At 36.7% G+C, this 12,085-nt stretch overlaps 1 protein-coding gene across 1 annotated transcript; it reads left to right on the top strand.

Annotated features, from left to right (window-relative positions):
* The first annotated feature begins 9,759 nt into the window (after positions 1-9,759).
* Positions 9,760-11,076, top strand: LOC127100463 (uncharacterized). The gene has a single exon (XM_051037666.1). It carries the CDS (start codon positions 9,888-9,890, stop codon positions 10,788-10,790), a length of 903 nt encoding a protein of 300 aa, XP_050893623.1. The 5' UTR covers positions 9,760-9,887; the 3' UTR covers positions 10,791-11,076.
* The last annotated feature ends 1,009 nt before the right edge of the window (positions 11,077-12,085 follow it).

Raw genomic sequence — 12,085 nt, 5'->3', positions numbered from 1 at the left:
TAGTGCAAGAAATTTCCATTTGCCATTGTTGAGTCAAAGAGGAACAGCCACGAACTTGGTGTTGTTAGCAGTGGTTTTGTCAAAACAGATGGAGAACATGATCCATGGAAGAGGCAGCAAGAAGAATTTCGTGATTTGGTGAAGAATTGGAAGAGTTTTGTTGAATTTGGTTGATGAATGTTCTTGGTGAATTTGGAGAATTGGAGGGAAAAACAGTTGCAATTTCTTGTGAAATGTGATTCTGATCAAAAGTTAGTTATGATTAAGACTATATACTTCCATTTAATCACCTTGCTAATCTCAAATTAACCAAAATGATATAATTAGCAAAATATGCAAATTACAAAGCAAGGGCAAAAATGGTATTTCACCCTGGGGCCCACGACAGCTGTATGACAGCTCACACATTCTCAAAATGCCATGTGTGATGTGTTGCAACTTGTCCCATGGTCATTGGCATTGTAATTCTCATTTTCCATATGCTATGCCACTTTGTACATTTTCAAAATGCAATTCCAAAATGCCTTTGTCAAATATTGGACTTTGGGCACTTGTGACCATTCAAACCATTTCTAATTTGCATTTGTGAGGTGTTGCAAAAATCCCCATTCCAAAATTCCCATTATTTCTCAAGTTGGACCATTTTGCCCTTGGATCTTTAACTGTACACTTGAAAATTGACTTTTTGCATTGACCATTTTTGATGAATTCCAATTATGCACCATGAAAGTACATGTCAAATGGAGTTTGTACATAAAAAGATCACTCAATTTGGACACTCCATGTGGAAGTTATGCCACTTTGATTATGGGTCATTTTTGAAATTGAATGGACCATAACTTGCCAACCATACATGGGATTTTCATGTTCTTGGACTTTTTGGAAAGGTGAGACCAAGATATACAACTTTCATGTTGAACAAATTTTCATTTGAAACTTCCTTGGACATGTAATTTTGAGGTCAAAAACTTTCCATTTTTGGAAACTTCCATTACAAGTCACTTTCTATTTTTGGCAATTTTTGTCCTGACTTGATTTTCTCCATTCTTGAGCTTTGAAATGTCAAATAACACTTGTTTCAACATGAATGAAGTGTATCCAACTCTCTCCTACCTCCAAATCCATAAAATCAAGCACAGTTGACCACAGTTGACTTTTTCAACTGATAGATGAATTTGGCAATGCATTGATCAATCTGAGCCCCAATCTTCTGATGAAATGGCTCAAGGATGAAACCCTAGCCTCAATACTCTCAATAAAACCATGGAATGATCCTCATATCCACCATAGACCCCATCTCCTTGCTATGCCCTGATCGGCCCAATGCAACTGATTAGGGTTGACCAGTGGTCAAAACCCTAATCTCAAGGAATATGCTTCAATCTCCTGATGCTGACAAACCATGATGATGATGATGTATCAATTCAAACAAGATGAAGACCAATATCCTTGAGAATCACAAAACCCTAATCTGGACCTCCACATCCTCAGATGATTAATGACCAGTCCAATGAACCCTAGCTTGCACATGACCTCTTCATCTCCTGATCAAGACTTGTGAGGATGACTTGCACAATGTAACCACATGATATGCAATATGCAATGCCTAATGACCTAAAAATGCAATGTAATATGTTAAGCTAGTCCCAAGAGAAGAGGGCAAATTTTGAGGTGTTACAGATACGTATGCAGTGGATGCAACATCCGTGCGAGTCATTTCTTTGACCCTTTCTTTTAGTAAATAGTACATTAGATAAACACACACCCTTTAGACAAGAACAACAAGAGTGGATCCCGTAGAGTACTACGGATGCGTAGGGGTGCTAATACCTTTCCTTCGCATAATCGACTCCCGAACCCAAGATTTGGTTGCGAGACCTTGTCTTTTCCTTTCCTTTCTCCAGGTTTACTTCGAGCGTTTCCTTTCCCTCCTTTGGGATAAATAACGCACGGTGGCGACTCTTCTGTCATTTCTTTCTCGCCGGTTGTTTTTTCGCATACTATATTTTTTTAGGCCGCGACACCTCTTAGAAATTCAAATTGATTTGCATCCAATGCCTTTGTAAAAATATCAGCTAACTGCATTTCAGTAGCAACATGCTCTAGGGCTATAATTTTATCTTCCACTAGTTCTCTAATAAAATGATGACGGATATCAATATGTTTTGTCCTGCTGTGCTGAATAGGATTCTTAGAAATATTTATAGCACTCAGGTTATCACAGTACAATGTCATGACATCTTGCGAGACATTGTATTCAGTCAGCATCTGTTTCATCCATACCAGTTAAGTGAAGGAGAATTGCCATCCAAGGCGCATCGGAATTTAAAAATTTCTCCTTTAATGATCCTTACGAATGGGCATGATCAGTGATAGAATCGTTACCTCTTGTGGCGATTCAAACCCTTGGCGCAGATCTCTGATAATGATCAAAACCTTTGATACAGATCCACGGAGTGATCACGAACGTTGAACGATGACAACGTCTCTACTCAGTCCACACGAACGGGTTCCTTCAATCTCAGTGCTAGCTGGTACGAATGAAGGCTTTGAGTGAGAGAGAGAGGGAAACGAAATTCCAAGTCTTTACTTGAATTTCAGTCTGAGTAGAATGATAATGCTTCTACCCAAGGGGTTCTATTTATAGAACCACTTGTGTGGGCTTCAAGCTAAAAAGCCCACTTAAGTGCATTTTGGCCCATATCTTACAATATGCCCAAAATCACTTAAGTATTTGGTACCTTACCATATTTCGTATTCCACCTAAGTGCACCGTACCTTACGGTGTTCCTTAGTTACTCTATTTCTCATCAATCCGTCCTTTGTGTGTGACCCTGTAGGTTTTCGCGACGTTGGCAATTATATTAAATCACGCATTTAACATAATAAACAGTGAGCGGTATCTAGCAACACATCACTGCTACCCAAGTCACGAAAATGTCATGTGATCTGACAAAACCTCCTGTGATAATAATTATGTGTATAATTACCCCTTTGCCCTTATGTCTATATTGAACACAAGGTATAGACCGTGTCACCCTTGTCCAGTTCAATATTAGGCCCATAGACATTTATCCTGTTACGCAGGATGGGCAAATTCCATCTAGGACACTCATGTCCCTCAGCATGCTTTGTGGAGTACCCATCAACTGTCTTTATGGTTATCCAATTACGGACAACATTGGATCAGCAATAAAACACTCGACTATACATCTAGGATCCATAGTGGTTTCAGGTCGAAGAGTGGTATACACTATTATCACCATGAGAATAACTTATGACACTTTGCATAACTTTCTATATAGTATTCTCATAGCGGGTCAATCCGGTATAAATATTACTCCTAATATTCATACCTATGTTTAAGACTTGATAACTCTTTATCCATGATCCATGAGATGTGATCATCAGTTTACAAACATAATAGTCTTAATGCTTTAATGTTATCCCACTTCACACTAAAACTCGACTATGGATACTTTAAGAATAATGTCCTTATGTTTAATGTGTTCTCATGATTAAGTCACACTTAATACATTAAACGGACTATCTATTCCAGGGACTTTATTAATCAACCATAATAAAGAAAAATGCCTTTTATTATTAATAAATAATTCGATATAAGTACCAAAAGTATTGGCCTCTAGGGCTTACACCAACATTAAGAACAACTACTTCCAGCTGCTATGTATTCAACTTCAGCAGTGGACAAAGAAACACACTTTTGTTTCTTACTAAACCATGATATTAAGTTGTTCCCTAAGAAGAAGCATCTTCCTGAGGTGCTTTTCCTATCATCAGCACTTCCAACCCAATCAACATCACAGTATCCAGTCAGCACAGATCCATGAGTGTACAACATCCCATAATTACTAGTGCCATTGACATATTTCAGGATCCTTTTCACTTGGTTTATGTGACTCACCTTTGGTTCAGCTTGATATCTAGCACATACACCTACAGCAAAGGCAATATTAGGTTTGCTTGTTGTGAGATATAGCAGACTCCCTATCATGCTTCTGTAGAGGCTTTGATCCACACTGACACCATTTTCATCTTTAGAGACTTTCAGATGAGTATGAGCAGGTGTCCTTTTGTGACTTGCATTCTCCATGCCAAACTTCTTAACAATATTTTTGGCATATTTGCTTTGAGATAGAAAGATAGAATCTTTCATCTGCTTGACTTGTAGCCCAAGAAAATAGGTTAGTTCTCCAACAAGGCTCATTTCAAATTCAGACTGCATTTGTTTAACAAAATGTTCAACCATCTTATTTGACATCCCACCAAACACAATATCATCCACATATATCTAAGCCACAATGAGTTTTCCTCCTTCATTTTTGACAAATAAGGTCTTATCAATGCCTCCCTTCCTGTATCCATTGTCAATGAGAAACACAGTGAGTCTATCATACCAAGCCCTAGGAGCTTGTTTCAACCCATAGAGAGCTTTCCTCAGCTTATACACATGTTTTGTGAGATTTGGGTCTGTAAACCCTTTAGGTTGTTCAACATACACTTCCTCATTTAAGTAACCATTTAAGAAGGCACTTTTTACATCCATTTGGAACAATTTAAACTTTAGAATACATGCTACTCCGAGCAGAAGTCTAATGGACTCCAGGCAAGCTACAGGGGCAAATGTTTCATCAAAATCAACTCCTTCAACTTGAGTGTATCCTTGTGCTACCAATCTTGCTTTATTTTTAGTAACCACCCCTTGTTCATCAGATTTATTCTTGTAAACCCACTTTGTTCCAATAACATTTATTCCTTTAGGTCTTGGAACCAATTCCCATACTTCATTTCTCTTGAATTGGCCTAACTCTTCCTGCATGGCATTGATCCAAAATTCATCAGTTAAGGCTTCTTTGACATTTTTGGGCTCAATCTTGGACACAAAACAACCATGTGAGATCACTTCCCTTGATTTAGTGGTGACCCCTTTATTTGGGTCTCCTATAATGAGATCTTCCGGATGATCCTTCTGAATTCTGATAGAGGATCCCTTATTAATTTTATCAGCTTCGGGTTCAGCTTGAGTAGATTCACTCTCATTACTTTTGTCTAGGAGATCAACCGGGGCATCATTTAGAGATGTCTCAACATCGTCTGTGACATCAGTCTGTTGATCATCAACAACAACATTGATAGATTCCATCATTACTTTTGTTCTAGAATTAAAGACCCCAAATGCTCTGCTGTTTGTTGAGTAACCCAGAAATATTCCTTCATCACTCTTGGGATCCATCTTCCTTCTTTGTTCACGATCAGTCAGGATATAACATTTACTACCAAACACATGGAAGTATTTGACAGTAGGTCTTCTTCCTTTCCAGACTTCATATAGAGTAGTTGGAGTCCCTTTCTTCAAGGTTACTCTGTTGTGAACATAGCAGGCTGTGTTCATGGCTTCAGCCCAGAAGTGGTAGGGCAACTTCTTAGCATGAATCATAGCTCTGGCAGACTCTTGGAGAGTTCTATTTTTCCTTTCTACCACACCATTTTGCTGAGGGGTAATGGGAGATGAGAACTCATGACTAATTCCTTCAGATGAACAGAATCCAGCAAATTTAATGTTCTCAAATTCTTTCTCATGATCACTTCTGATTCTGATAACCTGACTTTCTTTTTCTCTTTGAAGTCTTAGGAAAAGATTTTTGAATACCTCAAATACATCAGATTTTTCCCTTATAAAATTTACCCAGGTGTATCTAGAGAAGTCATCCACCACCACATAAGCATACTTTTTCCCACCAAGACTTTCCACCTGCATAGGTCCCATCAAGTCCATGTGGAGAAGTTCCAGCACTCTGGATGTTGTGTCATGTTTGATCTTCTGATGTGACATCTTTGTCTGCTTTCCAATCTGACACTCCCCATAAACTCTTCCTTCATCAATCTTTAATTTTGGGATTTCTCTGACAGCTTCAACAGATATAATTCTCTTCCTTCCTTTAAGATGCAGATGGCCCAGTTTTTGATGCCATAGTTTCAATTCTTCTTCTTTGGCTAGAGTACACATTGATGAATAGTTAGTTTCTTGAGAACTCCACATATAGAAGTTGTCCTTAGACCTGACTCCTTTCATGATCACTTCATTTTTTATTAGTAATCAGACATTCAGTTTTTGTGAAGTTTACATTTAGACCTTGGTCACACAGTTGACTGATGCTGATTAGGTTTGCAGTCAGTCCTTTAACAAGTAGTACATTATCAAGGTTAGGGACTCTAGGGCAGTTTAGCTTTCCAATCCCTTTGATTTCACCCTTTGCTCCATCACCAAAGGTTACATAGCTGGTGGCATGAGGATGAAGGTCAATTAGCAGGTTTTTGCTTCCAGTCATGTGTCTGGAGCATCCACTGTCAAAATACCAGTCTTCTTTGGCTGAAACTCTGAAGGAAGTGTGAGCTATCAAGTTAGTAGCACCAGTCCTAGGAACCCACTGTTTTCTGTTGACAGGTATGTGGTGTTTGGGTCTAGGTTGATGATGAGAAGGACTAGGATATCCATACAACTTAAAGCAAAATGGTTTTATGTGGCCAAATTTTCCATAGTAATGACATCTCCATCTTTGGTGTTTTCCTTTATATTGTCTTTCTTTGTGATGTTGTGACACATGATGTGACATCTTTGGTTGGCTACCAGTGTGACTACACTCAGGAGTGGATTCATTGAACCCAAGGCCAGACTTGTCTCCTGCCATTTTTCCAGTCTGGAGGATTTTGTCTAAGGTGCCAGATCCACTGTTTAGCATTCTGACATACTTTGTCATCTCATCCAGTTTGGAGTTTAAGAACACAACTTCAATCTTCAACTTAGAAATGGTTTCCAAGTGTTCTGTCTTCTCATCCTCTAGTTGTGTTATCAATTTCTTCTGATTTTCCAATTGTTGACACACTTCTTCACTTCTGTAACACAACTTTCTGTAGGTAGTGGCTAACTCATCAAAGGTCACTTCATCATCACTTGAGTCTTCATCAAAACCCCATCTTCTAGTCAAGGCAGTCATAAGATTGGCAGACTCTCCTTCTGTTTCACTTTCATCAGACCAAGTAGCAGCAAGACTCTTCTTCTGTTTCTTGAGGTAGGTCCCACATTCAGCTCTAATGTGTCCATACCCATCACATTCCTGGCACTGAACTCCTTTTCCTTGTTTGGAATTTTCATTAGATTTTGTTCTTCTTCCAACATCATTGGACCTACTGATGTCAAATGAGTTGTTTTTGACATTAGACTTTGACCTTACATCCATCCTTTTCAGGAGTTTGTTGAACTGTCTCCCCAGTAATGCTACATCATTTGCCAGATCTTCATCAGTATCTTGGCCACTTTCTTCCTTTTTCTATTTAGTGTTTGACATGAAGGCTATGCTTTTGGCTTTCTTTTCAGATCCATCACTCATTCCCAACTCAAATGTTTGGAGGGATCCAATTAGCTCATCCACTCTCATATTGCAAATGTCTTGAGATTCTTCTATGACTGTCACTTTCATGGCAAATCTCTTGGGAAGTGACTTGAGAATTTTCCTCACTAGTTTTTCATCTGACATCTTCTCACCCAGGACTCCTGAGGCATTAGCAATTTCAAGGATATTCATATGAAGTCATGAATATTTTCATCTTCTTTCATCCTCAAATTTTCAAACTTGGTTGTAAGCAGCTGCAATCTAGACATCTTAACTCTAGAGGTACCTTCATGAGTGGTTTTGAGAATATTCCAAGCATCTTTAGCCACCTCACAGTTGTTCACTAGTTTGAAGATGTTCTTATCAACCCCATTGAATATATCATTCAATGCTTTAGAGTTTCCAAGGGCTAGTTCATCCTCCTCCTTGGTCCATTCTTGCTCAACCTTCTTATTAGTTGTAACTTCTCCTTCCTTAGTAACAACGGGATGTTCCCAGCCTATTAGAACAGCCTTCCAAGCCTTATTATCCAAAGATTTCAGGAAGGCTACCATTCGAGGTTTCTAGTAGTCATAGTTAGATCCATCCAGAATTGGTGGTTTGTGAACAGATCCTCCGTCTCTATCCATAGTACCAGAAAGTAACGTCCCAAGATCTAACCCAAAACCAGAGCAGGATGCCTGCTCTGATACCAATTGAAATTCTGGTATCAGATATGAGATGTCGAAGGTAATGTCACGACACTAATATCTGAACAATATAAACAGGATAAAAGATAAAGAAACAATAGAACAGGTGACACAAGCAATTGTTAACCCAGTTCGGTGCAAACTCACCTACGTCTGGGGGCTACCAAGCCAAGAAGGAAATCCACTAAACATAATCAGTTCAAAGACTCTCAATAAACAACTTCAAGTTACAGTCTTTGCACCTAATCTCTACCCGTGTGATTTCTATCTATGAACTCTTAGATAAGAGACCCTACTCACTCCCCCTCAATCACAACAGTGATGTAAAAACAAATATTACAAAGAAAGAAGACACTCTTCAAGAACACATACTTGATCTTGCTTAAAAGCTTCAACCAAGTAAACACACACTCATGCTTCAAAGCTTAGAGTGGACAAATTACAACACAAAAGTCAGTCCAATTCAATCATCAACAGGATGAATGAATGGCTCACAATACACAAATGCACACAAGACTAAAATCCTTATTCTCTCTCACTATTTCGTTCGTTTTCTTGTCTTTTTACAACCAGGTTTTCTATGCCCTTTAAATAGAAGCTTTTGAATGAGTTTGGACATCATAAAACCCTAAAACTATTTTCCATTTGTATCTTCATAACAACTGATCATATCTTATTGGAAAATAATTCAATCTGGTTTTAATTACTGCTTGAATGGCGCGTTCAATCTCCACATCAATCACACATAGATTAGCATGAAAAACGCAATCAAAAAATACATAACATTTAGACTAAATGTTCTGTATACACGTGTCTTGACATCGGGTCTGACATCTCAGCTAAATCCTGCACAACCATATTTAAACACCCTGCAGGAAACTGATATCTCATGTCAAGACAACACTTGTGACAACTTGTGATAACTCTAGGTTTTACCAAAGTTGATGCCAACACATAGAACCAACAAAAATTAGTAAAAAAATTTAGAAAAGAAATTTACAAGAATTTGAGAAATTTAAGAAAATAAAAAATTATTTCTTACTTAATATTTAGAATCTTGATTAACAAGCTATATATGAAATATTAAAATAATATAAAATATGGTTAAATGTGTTTTTGTTTTTCTTAAATATTTTAAAATTTATTTTTAGTCCCTCAAAATATTTTTTTTATAGAATGATTTTTCTAAAATTTTCCATACATAGTGTGGGTCTCTCCTATAATTTAGCGATGATTTTTATAACTTATTGATAAAATTAATGATGATTTATTATTTAATAATTAAATTAACGACAGTTAATCGACGATTTTAGTATTAGGAACAAAAATATGGATGAAATATTTTAAAAGAATCATTCTTTAAAAAAAATATTTTAAAAAATTAAAAGTAAAATTAAAAAATTTAGAAGGAGCATAAATATATTTAACCATATAAAATAATCTAATCAAGGATAAACAATTTCAGTGCAAATATTTTTTCTTTTAACCAATTTTTGCTTATTTGAGTGGTTCCTTTTTCCTTTGTGTCCTCTTTGAAAGAAAAAATGGAAGGCAAATTCTTAGATATCAAAATGATAAGATAAGGTATGGGTACCTTTAGTAAAAATTAATTTAAAATATTAATTCTTTTTAAAATAAAAAATATGGATTTAAGGGTATGGCAAAGAAAAGAAAAAGAAAAATCACTTTTATGAAACCCAAAGGTTGAAGAAAGAGAAGAAGAAGAACTCGTTCATATTTTCTCACCCTTTGTGGCATTTCCACAAACACCTTAACTCCATCATCTATGGAGGCTCTTACTTCACTTCACCACCGTCACCAACCTCTATGTTCCTCTCTCTACCCTTCTCTATCATCATCAACTTCTTCTTCACTCTTTCTCTCACAATCTTCACCATCATCATCTTCCATTAGAGCTACATCGTCTTCTGATTCCCTTCAAAATCTTCAATACCCAGAACCCAAAACCCCTCAATTTTCCAACCCTCCTCTTCATGACGCAGAGCCCAAATCTCCTCAAATTTTCAACCCTAATCGTAAATTTCCAGGCGTTGACCCTCCTATTCAGGATCCAGAACCCAAATCTTCTCAATTTCTTAACCCTATTCGTAAATTTCCCTCTTTTGTGACGGTTACTGCAGCTGCATCGGCTTTTCTCTTTCTGGGTTATTGTCAAAATGGGTTTAACAAACCAATAACACCACTTTCCCCAGTTGTTTCTGTTGAGGAAAAAAACGGTTTTGAAGAATTTTCGGGGAGTAAACCATTTCAAGTTCAATCTGTTTTACATTTGAAGCTGAAAGAGAAAGTTCGTGTTGTGCATAGTTTCAAGAAAGTTAAAACTGATGATGATGAAGCATGGCAAGTGTTGAGAGGAGAGGTTTTTAGCTGCAGTGAGAATTTGGAGTTGATTAAGGTTGGATTTGAAGAGATACTGGAGAAAGACATGGATTGTAACAAGGTTCATCAAAATAGTGTTCTTGAGTATCTTGAAAGGGTTGATGAATGTAATAGCTTGTTAAAGGGTATCAAGGTTTGGATGGATAGATGTGAGTGGGAAGACGCGGATATAAATCGGCACCTCAGATTCTTCTGCAAGGTTGTTGATCAAATTAGGGTCTTGGAAGGAGACATGGTTAGTGCTTTGAAGTATTTTAAGCAGCTTGAACAATTGAACAAGAGTGAGTAACAGGAAATTCGAATGGAAGGTTTTCTCTTGGATGATTCGTTTCTGATAATCACCAAAGAAGATATTTGAGGTTTTGATTTTTATTACTTTTACTACTTTTATTATATGATGTGTTAGTTTTAAAATAGTGGTTTATTAAGATATGATGAAGCACACGTATATAGTTAGGTGCTGAACATTTAAGTATTAGAAGCATAGCATGCATCTATGTTGCTGTATTATATGGTATGCACCTTTTCATGTCTTTTGAGATTGCTTCCTGGTATGAGATGTTAATTTATGTGTACGATGGAGGAGGTTTTCCAAAGTTGATTAGTTTTTTCAATCATCATTTACTTATATTCAGCTTTCACAATTGGTTTGGTTTTTAGCGTTTTCTATATTGCGATTCTGGTTCTCATTTTGAGAAGTATGGAAAGCGGATTATTCTTTTGAGCTTTGTTAGGAGTTCTTTTGATGAATGAATTTTAGCATGACCATTTGATGAGTGAATCAGATGGAGAGTAGTCAAACAACTCGAGATAGAGGAATACTTAGAAAAGTTATAAGAGAAACTATTAAGAAAGATCTCGAGATTAACAAATTGGATAGAAACATGATATTTGATAGATTGTTGTGGCATAATTTGATTTGATCTATGTAGCCGACTTCACTTACCGAGATACGGTTTGGTTGTTGTATTTGATGAATGAGATTTATTCCTTGCACAAGATTTTGATGAAAGCTATAATGCAAATTTCTGCAATAGTGTCTTAAAGTGAAAAGCTATGCATTTCTCTAGATTTGAACACACTATCTACGAAACCAAGTTGGAAAATCATGAGCTAGAATCAACTTGAATGAAGAGAAAATACACCTTTAAGGTGAGAGTAACATAAACCTTACAAACAGAATATGTTTTTTTAGCATCGAGCATTACAACATTTAAAATTTGTACATACAACACGGCGTCTAAGGATTTATACCTAGTTGGAATGTTGTTTAACAGAATTTTATGGTACATTACATATTTGTTTACTAGTTGGCAATGTTTCTTTCACTGCCTTTGCCACAATATGCACAAATCTTTTGCAGCTTTAAAATTCTCCATTAGCTGTTAGAGATATACTATATTCATGTGTCTTCACTTATAAGCAGGTCATGGCTTTTAGCTATTACTATTGGTATACCTTTGTGGCTTTGCCACATTAGAGCATAATCTATTAAACCTGTTTCTTATGCTAAAATAAGGTTTAAAAGGTATGCTATATGCATTCATAAATGGAGATAATGGAAAAAGTTTTGCAAGACTTTTT

The sequence above is a fragment of the Lathyrus oleraceus genome, chromosome 7 (assembly GCF_024323335.1).
Source record: "Lathyrus oleraceus cultivar Zhongwan6 chromosome 7, CAAS_Psat_ZW6_1.0, whole genome shotgun sequence".
In the NCBI taxonomy this organism is placed as follows: domain Eukaryota; kingdom Viridiplantae; phylum Streptophyta; class Magnoliopsida; order Fabales; family Fabaceae; genus Lathyrus; species Lathyrus oleraceus.
Note: the sequence above shows the minus strand (reverse complement) of the source record. Positions and strands in the feature narration are given on the sequence as shown.